This window comes from Carcharodon carcharias, chromosome 6 (genome assembly GCF_017639515.1).
Source record: "Carcharodon carcharias isolate sCarCar2 chromosome 6, sCarCar2.pri, whole genome shotgun sequence".
NCBI lineage: Eukaryota > Metazoa > Chordata > Chondrichthyes > Lamniformes > Lamnidae > Carcharodon > Carcharodon carcharias.
The window spans coordinates 9,165,136-9,185,286 of record NC_054472.1 but is presented as its reverse complement, the minus strand read 5'-3'; the positions used below and the strand labels follow the sequence as shown (position 1 = coordinate 9,185,286).

The 20,151-nt window shown below is 39.6% G+C and overlaps 1 protein-coding gene across 4 annotated transcripts in view; it reads left to right on the top strand.

Annotated features, from left to right (window-relative positions):
- Positions 1-20,151, top strand: part of LOC121279085 (ATPase family AAA domain-containing protein 2-like) — a 56,312-nt gene that overhangs the window by 15,885 nt on the left and 20,276 nt on the right. For all 4 annotated transcript variants that reach the window (XM_041189989.1, XM_041189988.1, XM_041189990.1 and 1 more), the window contains 9 exons: positions 3,645-3,753; positions 6,428-6,543; positions 7,983-8,157; positions 10,348-10,436; positions 11,793-11,952; positions 13,300-13,390; positions 13,537-13,851; positions 16,182-16,305; positions 18,728-18,914. In XM_041189989.1, coding sequence (XP_041045923.1) covers positions 3,645-3,753; positions 6,428-6,543; positions 7,983-8,157; positions 10,348-10,436; positions 11,793-11,952; positions 13,300-13,390; positions 13,537-13,851; positions 16,182-16,305; positions 18,728-18,914 — 1,366 coding nt within the window. The remainder of the gene's footprint in view (positions 1-3,644; positions 3,754-6,427; positions 6,544-7,982; positions 8,158-10,347; positions 10,437-11,792; positions 11,953-13,299; positions 13,391-13,536; positions 13,852-16,181; positions 16,306-18,727; positions 18,915-20,151) is intronic.

The following is a 20,151-nucleotide window of genomic DNA, read 5'->3' as shown; positions in this document are numbered from 1 at the left end:
GAGAATCTAACCATCATCCCATGACATTCAAAGGCATTACCATTGCAGAATCACCCACTATCAGCATCCCGGGGGTTACCATTGACCAGGAACTGAACTGGACTAACCATACAAATACTGTGGCTACAAGAGCAGGTCAGAGGCTAGGAATCATGTGGCAAGTAACTCACCTCATGACTCCCCAAAGCCATCTACAAGGCACAAGTCAGGAGTACTCTCCATTTGACTGGTTGAGTGCAGCTCCAACAACACTCAAGAAGCTTGACACCATTCAGGACAAAGCAGCCTGCTTGATTGGCACCCCATCCACAAACATTCACTCCCTCCACCACTGAAGCATAGTGGCAACAGTGTGTACCATCTACAAGATGCACTGCAGGAACTCACCAAGCCTCCTTAGACAGCATCTTCCAAACCCGTGACCATCTAGAAGGACAAGGGCAGTATACAGATACACCACCACCTGGAAGTTCCACTCCAAGTCACTCACTATCCTGACTTGGAAATATATCACTGTTCCTTCACTGTTGCTGGGTTGAATCCTGGAACTGCCTGAACAGCACTGTGGGTGTACCTACACCACAGGGGCTGGAGCAGTTCAAGAAGGCAGCTCACTACCACCTTCTCAGGGGCAATTAGGGGTGGGCAATAAATGCTGGCCCAGCCAGTGATGCCTACATCCCATGAATGAATTTTTAAAAAAATGAAGGATTGTTTTATTCATAGTCTGTGGTCTTTCATTTTAAATCTTAGAGCATTAAATTGAATAACTTGTGGATTACAGTATTTTTTAAAAACTAGCTTTATAGTTAGTTGGGTGTGGGAGGGAAGAGAAACATTTTGCAATAGGTTTGAATTAAAATCTATTTTGCTAGCTACTCTTTCACTTTGTATTCATCTACAGCTTGTATATGCTGTAATGGACCGAAATGTATCCTAAATAATGAGGTTAGTGCCATTGTGATTATAGAATCCTAGGGGAGAATTTTCTCTCCGTTGTGCAGGCGTGGGCAGGCGCGCAGCCAATCGCTGCCCATGGTTGGTTGCGTGTCGCCAATTTACGAGGGAGGGCCAGCATGCGCCTGAAAGAGTGCAGAAATCTCTGTGCCTCAGGGAGATTATTTTTATTATGAAAACTTCAAGTAAAGAATAGAAAAAATTATTCAGACGTGTCCCCTCGTGACAGTGTCACATGAGCTGGGACATGTCTGAATTTTAATAAAAAATTTATTTGATTTATAAAGCCTTCATGAAACCTCATCCCACCTGTGGATGAGGCTTCATGATAAATGCGAAGGCTGCCTGGGCTCTTCACTTGCCCGCCAACCTTAAGGTTGGATGGGCAGCTCTGTTAATTCTTTTAATTGGATGTTAAATGGCCTTAATAGGCCTTTGACAGTTCAGTGGGTACGCAGCTGACTCCAGTGCACGCCCGCCAAACTTAAGATCGGAATGATACACAGTGATGTCGGGAACATGCCTGATGTCACCACGCGTCATTTTACGTGTCGGTGTGTGGGGCCCGCTCCCACACGCCGACCAGAAGATTCAGGCCATTGAAAAGTTATGGCACAGAAAGAGGCCATCGCGTCTGTGCTGGCTGAAAAAGAAAAAAAAAAATTTTAATTTAAAAAAAATTATAGTATTACCTATGGATGTGGCTTCCTTTTGCCAGTACCTGTCATACATATTTTCAATTGGTACATGTGTGAAATGCCACACTTTAGCCACAACTTTTTAGGCTGGTTATTTAAATGTAGTTAGAAGTAATTATGATGTCATTTGGTTCTCTTAAAAAGAGGCTTGCATCATAACTGTAGTATTTGTTGTTTGAATATAAATCATCCCTCTTATTGCTGGCAGTGGCATGAATAATGTAGAAGTGGTTCAGAGGCAGATGGGTTGAAGTGATGTTAATACACAGTGAAGTAAACAATTTTAAAAAGAGATTTGAGAGGTTTGTCATTTTTATGTAGCACTGATGGATGAACTGGAATTTGAAAAAGGTATTAGTTACTTACTGGTGAGTTTTGTCAGGAGTTTTGGGTGGCAGTAACTGAGGTCAAGGAATTAACATTGCGCATAATGCTGCATTGCATAGCAGAATTTGTTATGCATGGTTTTCATTTGTGGAAGGTTCCTTTTATTAATGGCCAGAAATGAGCACACTTGCTACGGCTTAAGTTAGACGCCAGAGGACTGAAACAGGAAGGAACAGAGAGCAAAGGACAGATGAAAAGTTCCAATTCAAACAAAATTAAGGCTGCTGTTTAAGAATAAGAGGTCCCCCATTTAGGGTGGAGATGAGGACATTTTTTTCTCTGAGGGTTGTTAGTCTGTGAAATTCACTTCCTCGGAGTAGTGGAGGCTGGGTCATTGAAAATCTTGAAGGCTGAGTTAGATTCTTGATTGACAAGGGAAACAAATGTTATGGGGGGCAGACAGGAAAATGGAATTGAGGCCACATTCAGATCAGCCATGATCTTATCAAATGGTGGAACAGGCTCAAGGGAACGAATGGCCTCCTACTCCTAATTCGTATGTTCTAATGTAAGCTATTGCTTCGAGGGACCATACAAATGATGGGAAATGAGGGACCATTCCATAAAGACTGACAGAACCAAGAGAAGGGATCTCACTACCAATTTGCATGTCTGGTGAAGCAAAGGAAAATCCATACAGGCAAGCTAAAACTTTTGAATGAACTGAAAACCCCTTAAAGTTTTGTATTCATATGAAAAGTCTGCTTTTGCCACCCCATCCCTCCATTTCTAATTTCTGTTGAAAAGAAAACATTTATTTATTGATCTCAACTCTGTCCATCTGTTCATAATATTTGCTTACCACTTGTAACATCTACGATGCACAGAATTTTTAAAGTTAATAGATCTGCCTACCGTTGCTCTGGAAATGGATAAGATTTACCTGGCTGTCTGGCTCATCCATCTTGGATTTGTCTATTCATTCTTCTAAATACTTCCAGACAAATGATTTGGAGGCTTTGCTCATTTCATTTATGCTTTTAATGTCACAGAATTATCAAAGTCTGGGCAGTGGCATCTGCTGAGTTTATTTTTCTCCTCATTGGTCAAAAGGCAATTGTATGAAAGGCAATATATCATGAATGTTGTAAATCTGAAAGATAAATATAAAATGCTGGAAGTACAAAGCAGGTTAAGGCAGCATCCTTGGAAAGAGTCTATTTTTCAGCATCTGATACAATTCCTCTGCATACCTTAACTCTGTTTCTTTCCACAGACCTGAGCATTTCCTATTTATTTTCTTTTTTTTTTATTTATGCAGTGTAAGTAAATGTTTCAGTTACAATAAAATGAAATAAATAACATATTTGATCTGAGCTGCATGTCTAAAATGTAGAAATATGTGCTTACTAATGGCATCCAGAGATTTTACGTCCGTGCTTTGTGGGCAGGCTTTCTCGTAAATTTCCTCCTGAAAGACAGCTGCTTTTCTACAGCAGGATAAGAGGCACGACACAGACAGGTGTACTATTTTGCTATGTTGTTTAAATTTTGCCCCCTTCGCATTATTTCAGTAATCAGTTGTTTACAGTTACATGTACAAGTATGGGAAGGCAAGCTTTTTTCTACAGCACCACTGTTAAAATTGTTTTATATTTCTAGATGCCTTCCACTGAATGTTAGGAAAGATGACTTGAAAGGAATTCGCAAAGATCGGATGAAAATAGGTGCTAGCCTGGCAGATGTGGATCCAATGCAAATTGACACTTCAGTAAGTTAAGGAAATTTGGGCTTCTCCCTCAAATCTTTAATTATTTCTACTCATTTGTTTCTTTCAAAAATAAGTTTATTTAAAATAAGTCGATCACCAAATGTTAAATTAAAAGATCTATAGAAATTGAGAATAGCTGTTAATCCATTTTCATTTGTTGGCCCCTTCTTTATTTGCACTGAATTGCCAGCAACTATGAAGTTTTCTTGTCATCAGTGGCAGATTTGCATTTAGTGTTTATCTTGTTTGCTGAGGCTTCTTGTAGTTTCCTCCAAGCTCAAACCAATTTCTCTGAGAAAACCACTGCCTAAGTTTTGTCTGCTGGTTTTCAGTTTCTGTCTCTGAATGTACTTTATTAGATAGGTGAATTATTGTGTGTGGGAGCACATTAGAACTTGTGGGCATTTCATGAAAGGAAGCGAGCTATTGTCTTTATTGCAGCTTGCACATACTTTGACTTGAGCCCTGTATTGCCAATTTGATTGGTCTTTAAGCTGGAGGGAAGGGGTAGGGATGAATCATGACAAGTTCAGTGGTTGGATGATCCTGTGGAATTTTGAAAAAAATAACTTGTGCTGTGCTCTTAAGTAGGCATCACAATGAAACTATAAGAAATGAGTGAACAGGGAGGGCACTAACCTCTCGCTCCATAGTTGAGTCCAAGGCTGTAGCTTTCTTTAAACTCCTCAGCTACCAAACCAGAACAAGCTTGCCATCTCTTTCTTACTGGTATTTTTGGGATTCAAAGCTGTGAAACAAGATCAGCATGACCAGGACATTGAATGAATTTTATTAAATCCTTTCCACTTTTATATTTAGTTTCCAGAGGCCAATGTGCTTTTAGTTTGGAAATTTCAACATCATTTTAAGCCAAAGAGTTTAAACTCATCATCAACTTTCTCCCTCCTGACTTTGCCCCACCTAGAGAAGGATCTTTGTAAGAATGGAATGCTGTTGTAGTGCTTTTTAGTGTTGTAGTGCATAAATAATGTCAATCCAGCTTATTCTAGTTTACTAATATCTGGGAGGAAAGCAGATGTAGGATAACTGCATGTATTACTTGTTGAAAGTGGCATTTGTTTGTTATATATTCTTAGTTTCATTTCGATAGTGTGGGTGGACTTTCAAGCCATATTGCTGCACTGAGGGAGATGGTGGTTTTTCCATTGCTATCTTGTTATTTTTTTCCATTGCTGTCTTGTTATGTTTTTCCTTTTCTTCACCCCAGGTCCTTGAGACTGAGATGTATTGCAGTCTCTTTTTTTTTTGCTCTGACTGAGAGCTAGCTTAGTACAAAGTAGCATTGAAACCTGAGAACTTCCAGTTTGGTTAGTAAATGGTGTATTTTATCCACAGCCATCAGAAACTTGAGTTACTCTGTCCTTCTTGGGAGCTTGATTCTTGTTGCAGGATGGCTGGACACAATTCACCAGGCCTCTCTTGACATGGCTTGGTGTCATCTTTTTCACCTGGGGAAGGGCAGAGTTTGTTGACCATTTACACCCTAAAGTTGGAATTTTCCCTTAGTTGACTGGGTTGCAGATCAATTGATTTGTATAACAGTTTCTGCATTTATGTATGCTTTAATGGGATCCTTGATGATTTTATATTTAGATACCATTCTTTTGATTTGAATTTTAATTGGTGTTACGAAAGTTAAGGACAGAATTAATAGAGGTGTTAAAATCATGAGTTTTGATATAGCAAATGAGAAACTGTTCTTAGGGGCAGAAGGGTTGCCAGATGGGCCACATTTAAGATAATTGGCAGAAGAGGCAGAGGTGAAATGAGAAATCTTTTTATGCAACAAGTTGTGATGATCTGGAATGTACTACCTGATAGAACAGTGGAAGGTGATTTAATAGTAATTTTCAAAATGAAAATGGATAAATGGGAAGGAAAAAATTGCAGAGCAATGGTGTGGGGGTTTGGGGGGAAGCACAGGATTGGGATTAATTGGATAGCTTTTTCCAAAGAGGAGGAACAAGATGGACCGAATGGCAGCCTCCTGTGCCATAAGATTCTGTGTGGTTAACACTTGGATCACAGATCAGTCAGCAGCAATGAAGGCTCAGTATTATAATATTATAGACCTTAAACTTTTCTAGATGGATTCGGAAAAGATTTTATACTGACGCTACAGTTTTCCTCTTCTGCATTGTCATGCAGTAGAAACTGTTTCAGTTGCAATTATCAGAGTAATGCCCTATGTTTGCTTATTTAATACCAATGGCTGTTAATTTTACAGAAAAGCAGAAAAAATACCAGTTTTGTAAAAAGTAATGCTGTCTAGGAGCCAAGCTTTTATCAAGTACTTCTTTGTGCCTCTGGGTTTTTAGGTGAGGGAGGGGAGAGTTCTGCAGTTTTTCAAATCCTTTTGAATCCTGGTAAGTTTAATGCCATGAACCCCAGTGCCAGTAGGATACATTTGTTATATTTGGTAGAACTCACTAAACATCCTATGTCAGATTCATTTTTGTTGATTTGACAGTGCAAAATAGATGAATGAAGGCAGATATACTGTATTCAGAATGTTATCGCATGAATGGGGAGATCTATAAGAGGGTGCTTAGATAATGTCAATCCAGTTTATTCTAGTTTACCAATGTCTGGGAGGAGGATGACTGCATGTATTACTTGTTGAAAGTGGCATTTGTTTGTTATATATTCTTAGGTTCGTTTCAGTAATGTGGGTGGACTTTCAAGCCATATTGCTGCACTGAAGGAGATGGTGGTTTTTCCATTGCTTTATCCTGAAGTGTTTGAGAGATTTAAGATTCAGCCTCCAAGGTACATGAAGGCCGTTTTGCTCATCAATTTAAATAATGCTGTTTTATGTGGACCGAGGTGGTTAATTGAAATTTGGGGTCAGCATGTTAAAGGAGAACAAAAATACAGATTGTATATTAGATTTTTAAGCTTTGTGCTTCTCAGCTTGAGTTCTTGCTGTGCTAGTTTGTAAGCTGCATTACTTTCTGGTCTTCCCATCGATATTGCTCACAGAGTCAGTGATCTGGGAGAAATTATGCTGCTTAGCTACTAACCTAGCTTATCCCTTTAAGTTTGCTGCTGTTAATGGGAAATCCAGATGATTGTGAATTACTGCAGTCATACAAGGGAAATTGAACATGCTTACAAATTCTAAGCTCCAGCTCATTGATATTTTTTAAAAATTGCACCTGTATCATGTGCAATGGATCTATGCTAGTTACAAGATTCTTTGTTAAAGCATGTGCTGTGGTATTGCTGATGAAAAATCAGATAATGCTGTTCAATTCAAACAACAGCTTGCGTTTATATAGCATTTTTAACTTAGTAAAAGGTTCCAAGACAGTTCACAGGAGTGTTATCAAACCAAATTTGACACTGAGCCATAGGAGGAAATTTTAAGGCAGGTGACCTAAAATTTGATCAAAGAGGTTGGTTTTAAGGAGAGTCTTAAAGGAGGAGAGAGGCGGGGAGATTTCAGGAGGAAATTCCAGAACTTGGGGCCGATACAGCTGAAGGCATGACTGCCAAAGGAAGGCGAAAGAAATCGCGTGCACAAGGTCAGAATTGGAGGAGTGTGGAGATAAACAAGGCTGGAGGAGATTACAGAGATAGATAGGGGGGAGGGGAGGCCATGAAAGGATTTGAAAATGAGGATGAGAATTTTAAAATTAAATTACCAGACCCTGGAGTCAATATAGTCCAGTATGGGTGATATGAATGGGGCTTAGTGTGAGTTAGAATGCAGGCAATAGAGGTACCAAGAACAGAAGTTTACGGAGTGACCGCATTTCATTGTTCTGCTGATGAAATGGAGATGAGGTCTTTAAGGCCACAAAGTTGAATTGTTCAGAGCTGGATTGCCCGCTTTTGCCATTGTATCTTGCTTCAGACTTGCACAGCATTTATTGGAATCTGTGAACACAAAAAATGAACACCTGCATGTATATTGATGTAGAAAATAACTAATGAAATGAAATCATACTAAATAATTAAGTTAATTGTGCAAAAGTAAAACATTGGGAAATATTTTTAATACCTACTAGCTCTCTCAATTTCAAGTAAAGCTAGCTTGTGTTGCTGTTTGCTTAGTCAATGATCTGCAGTTAACTTGCAGGTGATGTGCAACAGGGCCTAGAACTGAATCTACCAGAACTGAACTCGTCACTTCAATATTTCTTCCTTTGTAAATACTTGACACAAAAAATACTCCTAAAGGTTGCTCACCTTTTAATTTTTAGAGGCTGCTTATTTTGTGGCCCTCCTGGAACAGGAAAGACCCTTGTTGCCAGAGCCCTGGCCAACGAGTGTAGTCATGGAGACCGGAGGGTGTCCTTCTTCATGCGAAAGGGTGCTGACTGCCTCAGTAAATGGGTAGGAGAATCTGAACGACAGCTACGCTTACTTTTTGATCAGGTAAATGGAAGACTTGATCCTTTTCCCTCAGTATGATTATTAATAAACATTTATGTTGGGATTTCTTAAAAAAACGCAAGTTTTTTGAGCTGCTAACGAGCTCATTAAAAACAAAAGACCTTTTATACCCAGGAAAGCAATATGTACATATAGGACAACATTTTTAAAAATTCTTTCATGTGTGTGGGCATCGCTGGCTTGGCCAGCGTTTATTGCCCACCCTTAATTGCCCTTGAAGGTGGTAGTAAGCCACCTTCTTGAATCACTGCAGTCTATGTGGTTAAGGTACACCCATTGTGCTATTAGCAAGGGAGTTCCAGGATTTTGGCCCAGCTGCAATGAAGGAATGGCAACATAGTTCCAAGTCATGATGGTGTGTGGCTTGGTGGGGAACTTGCCGGTAATGCTGTTCCCGCGCAACTGCTGCCCTTGTCCTTCTAGTTGATAGAGATCGTGGGTTTGGGAGGTGCTGTTGAAGGAACCTTGGTGGGTTCCTGAAGTGTATCTTGTAGATGGTACACATTGTTGTTACTGTACATTGGTGATGGAGGGGCGTGAATGTTGAAGGTGATGGATCTGGTGCCAATCAAGCAAGCTGCTTTGTCATTTAGGCGTTGAGCTCCTTGAGTGTTCTTAGACCTGCATTCATCCAAGCGAGTGGCGAGTATTCTATCACACTCCTGACTTTTACCTTGTAGGTGGTGGACAGGATTTGGGGAGTCAGGAGGTGAGTTACTCACTGCATTGCAGCCACAGTATTTATATGACTGGTCCTGTTCAGTTTCTGGTTAATGGTAACCCCACCCCAGGATTTTGATAGTGGAGGATTCAGCGAAGGTAATGCCATTGAATGCCATGGGGTGATGGTTAGATTCTCTCTTGTTGGAGATGATCATTGCTTGGCACTTGTGTTACTTGCCACTTATCAGCCCAAGCCTGAGTGTTGTTCAGGTCTTGCTGCATATGGGTACGATGCATGGTCTCTGCTGGCGAGGTAGGTAGCTTTTAAACCTGTTGGTGCAAAAGGGAGAATTGATGTTGCAACTCCACCAATTTAGATAAGGTCCAGGGTCCAATTTTGGACTGGCCTCTAGCATTCTGATACAGGCTTGTGTTGGCAGCTGTGTAACCCTGAAACTGGGTGCTGGTGACTTCTCGCCCCCATCTTTACCCAATTCACTCATAGAATCGAATCATAGAACACGGAAGGTGGCCATTCGGCCCCAATTAAAAGTTTCTCACTATCTACTCTGTCCAAGCCCCTCATGATTTTGAATGCGTCTATTAAATCACCTCTTAATCTTCTCTTTTCCAAGGTGAATAGCCCCTGCTCTCCAATCTGTTTAAGTAGCTGAAGTTCCTCATCCCTGGAACCATTCTTGTGAATCTTGTCTGCTTCCTGTCTAATGCCTTCTCATCCTTCCTAAAATGTTGCTCAGAATTGAGCACAGTACTCCACTTGAGGCTGAACCAGTGTTTTAAACTCTTTTATTAGAACTTCCTTGCTTTTGTACTCTATGCCCTATTTGTAAAGACCAGGGTCCAATTTTAATCTGTTTATAAAGCCCTTCATTTTTAAAAGCTTCTAGTAAATCTTAACTTTTAATTCCAGTGGAAATAGTCCCAGTATCACCAGCCTCTCCTCATGACTAAGTTCCTATCCTTGGTATCATCCTTATAGTTCTTTCTGCAACTTCAATGTCCTTCTGTAATTGCATGCCTAAAACTACCTAGTTGTGGCCTAAATATTGATCATTGCATTTATAGTTATCTTTTTTCTTCTTGTACCTATTTATAAAATGCAACATGCCATTGGCATTTTTATGGCTTTATTTACCTGCACACTCGCTTACAGAAAATCATGTATTTTAAACCCCTAGGTCTCTGAGCAATGTCATTTTTACTACCTGGTAATGACCCCAGAACTTATTACATTATACTTTTTTGCATAAAATCAAACCTGTCCCCTTTCTATGCCAAGCTCCCTATTTTTTTGTCATTAGAAAATTGCTGTATTTTCCATGCCCAAATTATATATAATTCAAAAGTGGACCCAGAACTGGACCTTTGGCCATATTGCTATAAAATGTTCTTTAATCCAACCTTTTTTGTCTTCTATCGTAATTGATTTCAGACAATTCATTTTGTGTTTCCCTCTTGAGGTTTGATACAAGTAACTTTTTTTTAAAGGCCTATCTTATGCGTCCTTCAATTATTTTCTTTGACGAAGTAGATGGCTTAGCCCCTGTTCGTTCCAGCAGGCAGGATCAGATACACAGGTAAAGATGCAAAAGTTTTTTTTTGAATAGTACTCTGCAGCATTGTTATTGTGGTAATCTGGTGTTATTTAATGTTCAATGTATTACTAATTCAATTTTACTACTTTTGTCTGAATTGGAGTGCAATTGCTGAAGCTGAGAATGTCTTCCCTGTAAAATTCTTAAGAGCTCTTCAGAGGTTAGATGCTGAGAGGTTTTATCTGGCTGGAGAATCTAGAACTAGGGAATCATAACCACAGGGTTCATGAGTCACCTAAAAGCTAGCATGCAGCAAACAGTTAGGAAAGCAAAAGGTATATTGGCCTCCCTGGCAAGGGGATTTGAGGATGGGTGTAAACATGTCTTGCTACAATTGTATAGAGCCTTGGTGAGACTGCACCTGGAATATTGTGTAGTTTTGGTCTCCTTATCTAAGGAGGGATATACTTGCTATAGAGAGATTGCAATGGAGGTTCACCAGACTAATTGTTGATTTGGCAGGATTGTCTTATGAGGAGAGATTAAGGAGACTGAGCTTGTATTCTCCAGAGTTTTGAAGAATGAAAGGTGATTTCATTGAAACTTACCAATCCTTACAGATTCTGATAGGGTAAATGTAGATAGGATGTTTCCCCTTGCTAGTGAGTCTAGAACCAGGGAACAGAATAAGAGGCAGGCCATTTAGGACTGAGAGGAGGAGAAATTTCTTCACTGAGGGCTGTGAATCTGTGGAATTCTGTACCCTAGAGGGCTGTGGATGCTTAATGGTTGAGTATATTTAAGACTGACTGATTAGATTTTGGGACACGGGAATAAGTGGAAAAGTGAAAGTGACTTTCACCTGATTATCGATGATCTTATTGAATGGCGGAGCTGGCTTGAGGGGCCCTATGGCCTACTCCTCCTGTTTGTTAAATGATAAAATTCAATTGGCAATGGTTGCATATTCCAAAGAAATGGGGTAAATAGTTAGATTGGCTTTCCCATTTTCATTTTCTTTTTCCAGATTTAGATGTATATTTTCCATTTTGTCCCTCCACCTTATTTAGCTGAATTCAGCTTGCCTTTTTTCTTTCAGTCTAAAGCAGGACCTCATTATTCATCAAGGAAAGAGTGTAGAGTTTGATGAGATGGTAGATAAATTGCTGTGTAATAGTTTTTTTTAAAATGGATTTGTGGAGAACCGTAAGTGCTGAATGCATTTTTTTTTTGCTTTTTGGCACTTTCAACATTCTATATTTTTATGATTGTAATCTTTATTTAAAAGTCCAAAAACTCAATTCCCTAGTTACGTGTTTCTACACTTAAGTCTCAGCTTGAATTATAGTGTTTACGTTTTTATTGTAATTTACTTTTAATGTTATACATTTTCTTCAGTTCTATAGTTTCCACCTTGTTAGCACTGATGGATGGGCTGGATAGCAGGGGTGAGATTGTGGTAATAGGAGCAACAAACAGACTGGATTCAATTGATCCTGCTTTAAGACGACCGGGACGATTTGACAGGGAATTTCTTTTTGGCCTCCCAGACAAAGATGTAAGTGTGCAGCTTTCTCTGTTAGCAAGTTAGCTTGGCTAATGGATTAAATTAATATAAAGCTAATAACTTTGATTCCCAAAATGGGATGATTGCAGTTTTGTTATATTTTTGCACGGATACCTCGTGTAGTTTCTCTCAACTGATTTAAGTTTGTTCTTTTTGGAAGTTCCTCAAAGTCACTCAGCAACAATGGCAGAGAAACATGCTGCTGGCCACTCCCTAAACCTTTATCAATGCTGTCTGCCTATGTTGTCCAAAACTTTCTCAGTGAAATTCTGCTCAAAATAGGCTGATGTTCAGATCATGCTGGAGAAAAGGGAAGCTTTATGGACTTTTACAAATAAGGATTGATGGCTGTACACTCTTTGACCACTGTTGGAGGGCGAGGGATTAAAACATTGTGTGGAAGTGTGATTCTAGAGGCAAAACAGAATTCAGCATACACTTATTGGGCAGAATTTTGCTCTAGGTTGGCAGGTGGGCCCCAGCGGCGGGCGGGCAGCTGAACTGCACCACTGAAGCAGGCCCCCTTTTAAGTGGGCGGGCCAATTAAGGCCCCCCAGTGGCCTGCCTGACGGGAAGCACTATGCGCTTCCTGTGCGGGTTGTGGGGGGGGGGGGTGTGGATTCCCCATCTGTCAAAGAGCGCACTGCTCCCTGAGACTAAGTATTGTCTCAGGGAGATCAGTGAAAGTTTTACAAACATAAGAAATTATTAACATATGACAATGTCACACAAGGTGGAACATGTTAATAAATATCATAAAAACTTTATTAAACATTTTTAAAGTGGACATGAAACCTCATCCCACCGGTGGATGAGGTTTTATGTTTTTTTTTATTGCCCACTGGAGCTCCTGGCCTGCCCTCCAACCTTAAGGTTGGACAGGCAGGGCCTTTAAATACCTTAAATATCCTGTCATGGTCTTAATTGGCCATTGACAGGTCGGCAGGCGGATAGCTGATTTTGCTGTCCACCCACATTCCTCAATATTTAAATGGACCGGGATGACATTGGGGGTTCCTCCCGACATCATCCTATGTCATTTTCCTGTCGGCGAGCGGGCCCCGCCCCCAAATCGCAGACTGGAAAATTCAGGCTATTATTTTACTATTGGTGGCATTGTTCACTTCATGTTCTTGTGGCACTGATGTTATTGTTTAAATTACAATCCCCACTTTTCAGGCCATACAAACCTATGCATTAGATTCACAGGGTAATTAAAAGCAATGCTATTTGCAGAAGCATAAAGTCAGTTTTCACTAGAAATGAGTATGAGTCGTCTATCAGCATTTATGAAATTGTTCTGTTTCTGTCTTTTGGCCCTTTTCATTTTGCCTGTAGGCCCGTAAAGAGATTCTAAAGATCCATACCAAGGAATGGAATCCAAAACCATCGGATGCATTTCTCCAAGAACTGGCAGAAAAGTGTGTAGGTAAGTAATCAGTTACAGTGAGTAAGTGAGGAATAAACTGGCTATGTACTCATGAGGTACAATCTTAAATGTTTTAGTGTTGTTATGATTTATCTAATTGAACAGTATTGCTTAACATGTGCTCATCAATCCATTTTTTTCCACAGGTTACTGTGGCGCTGATATTAAGTCTGTCTGTGCTGAAGCAGCACTGTGTGCCTTGCGCCGCCGTTATCCCCAGATCTACGTCACGAGTGAGAAATTGCAACTAGATGTTTCTTCCATCAGCATAAAAGCACAAGATTTTATGAGGGCCATGCAAAAGATAGTACCTGCTTCTCAGCGGACTGTGGCTTCACCTGGACAAGTACTATCATTTGTTGTCCGACCGCTCCTAGAAAACACCTTCAATAGAATTCTAGAAGCATTGAGAAAGATTTTCCCACACGCAGAACAAGATCTTAAAACAAATGGCAGGACTGGTGAGAATTGTGTACATGGTTTTTACAACACTAAAACTGGCCATTTGGCCCAACAGGTTGTTGCAGCTGGTCCCTTCAATCTAGGTTGGATTGAGATACAGAATTAAGGGTGAAATGACAGCATATTAACTTGCTATCCATCCTATTCCAAAAATAGAGGTTAACAGTGAAACAAAGACTTGAATACGTTATCGGGGCAGGAGACACGCGTTCCAGGCAAGCGCTGTTGATTTTTAATGGAAGGCAGTGTTTTAACTACTGGAAACTCACCTGCAGGTGTTGAGTTGGTGAAAATAGCTCCAAGCTTTGTGCAAATCAGCCATTAGTAGCTTTACTTATTCCTGAGTTTTGTTTATTTTTTGGCTATTGAACATTAATAGCACTTCTTCAGTAGAGGTGTGGTTATGTTTGCTGTCAGTATTAATTGTATGCTGATTAACATAGCCTTTTTACAGTCCCACACTTTCTAAAGTGGTTTTGCATCTTTGACTTGCAACCACCTTTGCTGTTAAATCCCATTTACAATATGGGGTGATAACAGTCCTTTAGTCGGTTAATTCTCTGTATGTAGGCGTCAGTGACAAGACCAGCATTTATTGCCTATCTCTAGTTATCCTGACAACTGGGTGGCTTGCTCAGTCACTTCAGAAGGCACCTAAGAGTCAACGTGTTGGTGTGGGACAGAAGTTACGTCAACTGGGTAATGCCGACAGTGAACCAGTTGTGTTTTTTGACAATCTGATAGCTTCACTGTCATTTGTATTGGTACAAATTCTCCAATTATTTTCCTATTGTTAAAAAATTTTAACTAAATTCAAATTTTCAAACTGCTATAGTGGAATTTGAACTTGCATTCTCTGGATTGCTAGTTCAGTAACATAATCACAACAGTGAGAATAGAGTGGCAGAAAAAGGAAACAGTGGCAGTGTCCAGACAAGCAGTGGACAGGTTATTGGTGATTAAATCTTCTGTAATTGGGTTAAGGAGGGTGGGTGAGATGCAGGCCAAAATCACATTCTCTTTCTCTACCTACATCTTAGTTGTAAGCATTGTCTGTTTATAGTGATCCTGGCACCAAAGACAGGATTCCAGTTTGCACCACAGAAGTCAGAGGTACTTGCATCTAAACTGTCAATCTGCCTCAGTTTTTGCACTGCAAGATTTGTGCTGCCAAAGAAATTTTAGGACAGGAAGAGGCCATTTGGCCAAATGTGTCTGCTGTTGTGTCCTTCTATTGTCTTTACCATATCCTGTAACATTCATTTTCACATTTGTACAATTCCCTTCCAAATCATTCAATTTTTACCTTAATTATCAGTTTCACTCTGGAAAAAATGCTCCTAATTCCTCCTTTCACTCTTTCCATCCTAGACATCAGTAATTAAAAACGTGATGTTACTCTACCTGCTTCAAGTGTTTTATGCTGCCCATAGTCATCCATTAGTATCTTTGTGGTTTGACATGTTCTTTGAAATGCAGTGATTACTATAATCTATCTTTGATAGGTTGTTTTATTTACATTAAAAGATGGAAAGCTACTGACCCCTTCACACCTATATATGTGAACATATAAAAGCCGGTATAAATATTAAGCTGATAATTGGGAGAATATTCATTTAGACCCATCACCATATCATCCTCTGGCTGGAAAGCTGACCCATCTCCATATCATCCTCTGGCTGGAAAGCTGATAGCCATCATGAACCAGTTTTTTTGCTTATTGTATCTCTTCATGGTCTAACCTCCATCTTGCAACTTTTTGCGAACTCTCCATTCCTCCAATTCTGGCCTCTTGAGGTTTCCTGATTTTTTTTTTTTCTTTTCCCCTTCACTTGTCCATTGACAGGCATGCCTTCAGCTGCCTAGGCGCTAAGCTCTGGAAAATCTTCCCTAAACCCCTCTGCCACCCCTTCTCTCTCACCCTTTAAGAGGCTTTTAAAAACCTACCTCTGACCAAACGCTTAGTCACCTGTCCTAATATCTCCTTATAAGGCTTTCAGATTTTGTTTGAATGCTGCTGTGAAATACTTTTGAAAGCTTCAAAATATGTTAAAAGTTGCTACATAAATACAAGTTGTTGGTTCTGTTAGTGCATTATCTAAAATCACTATTTTCAGTGAATTGGAATATTTCATCATGTTATGCCTCAAGATAAAGGGTCTGTTTTGCACGAAAATTTCTAGAAGGTAATTGCTGTAAAACATGTTCAGTTTTCAGCTGGTGGTTTGCTGATGACCATTTCAGATTTCATTTTGGAGGGGTGCGCAGGGAGGGAGAAAATGTGCTCTCTCAAATCAATTTAATATGACTTGTGATTTCTCCTTCATAGATGGAATAAGACTAAATGATGGCATCTATAGTGATGATGAAGGTCCATCTATTTTTGAAGATGGATCACTTCAAAAATCACCTAGTAAGCAGGGGCATAATGGCTATTTCCTCTGTTACAACAGGTAAGAAGATTTCCGTTATATTCTGTAGAATATTTTTACTTGCCTATATAGGTAGTGGGTATAACCATGAGTGTGTTTTCTCGGTCCATGGTTTTTCTCCTGGCCATACCACTTGAGGGGCATTACAAAAAACTGGGGGGCCAGGGTGGGGGCGCTTCTCCGGAGTTGACTCTAAATTGGTGCAAGCACAGACTGAGTAGCAGACCATCCATACACTTTAGGAATAGATTTTGCAGACTTAGTGAGAAAGTGAAAGACTAGTAATTTTTTTTTCTTTAAAATAAAAGAGAAATGGAGATAAATATAACAAACTTACAGAATGTTCAGCATTTAAAGCTTTAAGCTTTATATGTTGTCAAAATTTAAGTAGTAAACTTGGGGATTCATTTTGCCAATCTGTCCTTATCCTTTTTCATAAACTAAGCACACCTTCTGCAAACATTTTTCTGTGATAAATGTGGAGATAGGAATTTAACGTTCCAGGACTTCAGTACGGTATTGTGTTCTTGACGTGCCTGTCTTTCAGCTCCAATGTTCAACCAAGGCCTTGTCTGTCTGCTTAGGTGGATGTAAAAGATCCCATGGTTTTTTTTTAAGGAAGAGTTGAGGATTGCTCTTGGTGTCCTGGCCAACACCACCAAAAACAAATAAACTGGGCACTTATTTCATTGCTGTTTGTGACACCTTCCTACGTGTAAATTGCATGCCCTGTTTCCCTCCAAAAAGATTGACTACATTTCAAAGGTAATTCATTTACTGTAAAGTGCTTTGCCATGTCCTGTGGACATGAAAGCATTATATAAATGCAACCATGCTTATAAAACAAACTGCTCATGTAAAGTTGTCACACTATAATGCACTCACCTGATGATGGAGGTGCTTCATTATCACCACAAATGGATGGGTGAAATTATGGCATGGAAAGTTTACACAGGCATTTTGCATTCATAAAAATGAACATTATTTATAATGGAAGCTTCAAAAAAAGGCCAAAATATATCACTTTAAAATGGACACTGATTTAGATATCCATGCCCTCTTAATTCCGCACAACTTGGTGATAACGCTTGGTCTTGATGTGTGTAATGCTACAGAAGAAACAGAACAATAATATGCCATTTTTCTGTGATCTAGATGACCAATTTGTATAACTTGTTTTAGAAGATTAGGGCATCCTGTATCGTTCCTTACAACCATCAGTCTTGTTATTGCCCCCTCATTCTTGCCCTGAACTTGCAAACATGCAAAATAGGAACAAAAGTAGGCCATTCAGCCCCTTGAGCCTACTCCTCCATTAGATAAATTTATGGCTGATGTGCTTGTGTTTCGAATTCCACATTCCCATCTACCCTGATAATCTTAGATTCTTGTTAGGCAAGATCTATCTACCTCTGCCTTAAAAATATTCAATGACCTTGCCTCTACCACCTTTTGAGGCAGAGTTCCAAAGTTGCACAACCCTCCGAAAAAATTTCTCCTTGTCTCTCTCCTAAAAGGGCAACCCCTAATTTTAAAACAGTACCCCTCTAGTTCTGAACTTGCCCACAAGAGGAAATGTCCTTTCCACATCCACCTTGTCAAGACTGTTCAGGATTTTATACTTAAATCAAGGCACCCCCCTCATTCAAGCCCAGTCTGTCTAACCTTTCCTCATAAGACAAGCAAAACATAACAAACTTAAGCATAACATTAAAAAAAATTTCTAAACTTTGTCTTTGACAGTTGAATTTTGTTTCTTTTTGCACTGTATTTACAATATAGGTATTTCAAAATACAGGTATTTCAAAGTCAAGCAGTAAACATGCATGATTTAAAAAAAACTTATCATTAGGTGTAAAAACTCAGCAGGTCTGGCAGCATCGGTGGAGAAAAGAGTTGACGTTTCGAGTCCTCATGACCCTTCAACAGAACTTAGTGAATAATAGAGGGGTGAAATATAAGCTGGTTTAAGGTTGGGGGGTGGTGGTGGGTGTGTGGTTGTAGGGACAAGCAAGCAGTGATAGGAGCAGATAATCAAAAGATGTCACAGACAGAAGAACAAAGAGGTGTACCTTGAGTATCCTGCCCTCCATTCTTAATTAGCACATTTATTTAGATAATATCACCACTTTCAACACCTCTTTGTTCTTCTGTCTGTGACATTGTTTGATTATCTACTCCTATCACTGCTTGCTTGTCCCTACAACCACACCACCCCCCCAACTTCTCTTCCCATCTCCCCCCCCACCCCCCACCAACCTTAAACCAGCTTAAATTTCACCCCTCTCCTAATATTCACTCAGTTCTGTTGAAGGGTCATGAGGAGTCGAAACGTCAACTCTTTTCTTCTCTGCCAATGCTGCCAGACCTGCTGAGTTTTTCCAGGTAATTCTGTTTTTGTTTTGGATTTCCAGCATCCGCAGTTTTTTGTTTTTATCATTAGGTGTGCCTATCACCAACCAACTTCCTACAGACCAAGGCTACTGCTGGCTGGGATACCAGGTTTAGGTCAGAGTTCACATCTTGCCCCTGCACTGCTTCACAGTTTGGAGAAATACAAGGTGCATATGCTAGACCTTCCAGTATTGTATGGTGTCAGTACTACATCACCTGAAGAAACCTGTGCACAGGTATGATTCTGTATGGTTGACATGATCTGGATGCATATTTTAGTGGAAATGAAGTTGATTATTTTTCCATAGTAAAAAATCAATCAAATTAGACATAGTTTGATTGCATGCTTCCAGTGAAGTGACTATAAATACTTGTTTAATTGAAGCTATTTTATAAACTAAATTCTGTCTTTGCAGAACAAATTTATAAAGTCACCTGTACGATTTCACCTTGTAATTTTGCATTTTTTACACTAGGGATCTGTCATTGCATTCTTTTCTGTAGATCACTTCAGATCATTCAAAATGAATGCCTCCTGCAGCTCTTTTCTTTTTTAAAAAAAAGTCACTATTACTGATTATCTCTCTAGGTCACGTATGTTTTGTCCTACACAACTCTCTCCTCTGTGCGCACAATGTATTTTTGCCATTCTACCTGCTGTGGTTTAACTTGGTGTGAGAATAACAAATTAATATTTTCCCAGAGTGGTGCTAAAAGCTTTCAAAAATTATATTTAGATAGAATAAGCATAACTGAAAGAAATGGGTGAAGTAAACAGCTTTAAGGTTGGTGTCTCAATTCTCATCAAAATTGAAGATTTTTTTTTTTTTGAAGTGTCTATTTTTAAATCGCTCTGCCAGCAAGGTTGATATTTGTCTGGGTATTATTTCAGTTTTGGGTGGATCAGGATGGGAACGGGAATAGTAAAGGAATTTGTATCAAACAGGCAGAGTGGCTTTGAAACAACAACCCTGGAGAGTCTCCTTTGAAAATAAATGTTTCACTTACCTTGCCTATTAAAGAAATGATGGAAAAGCTCACAATTCTCATGGAAGGCAAACTTTGGAAGCAGTGTAGTGGAAGAAAATTATGCATTGGGCATTTGCAAGTGCGAAACATTGGTTGAGATTTTTGATTGAATGCTATCCACATTCATTTCGCCATTGCTCTGAGTAAGGAACAAAGTTTTATCTCTTAGTGCACCATCTGCTGAACAGGACGCTCTGGATGAAAGCTCAATTCTTTACCTTCCATTAACATGTGTGGTTGAGGTTATTGGATTTCTCACTGGCATTCCGGTAGTGGAAAGGGCTATTTTTAAGTAAATATCAGATAACATCTCACTTCAAAGAAAATGCAGCAGTTCTGACTTAGCCACAATGTCTCCAGTATCCAGTACAAGTTTATGTCTAGCAGAAAGCAGACCAAGAATGGTCTCACCACTACAGTTTAATGTTTTGGATAAGTTGAACA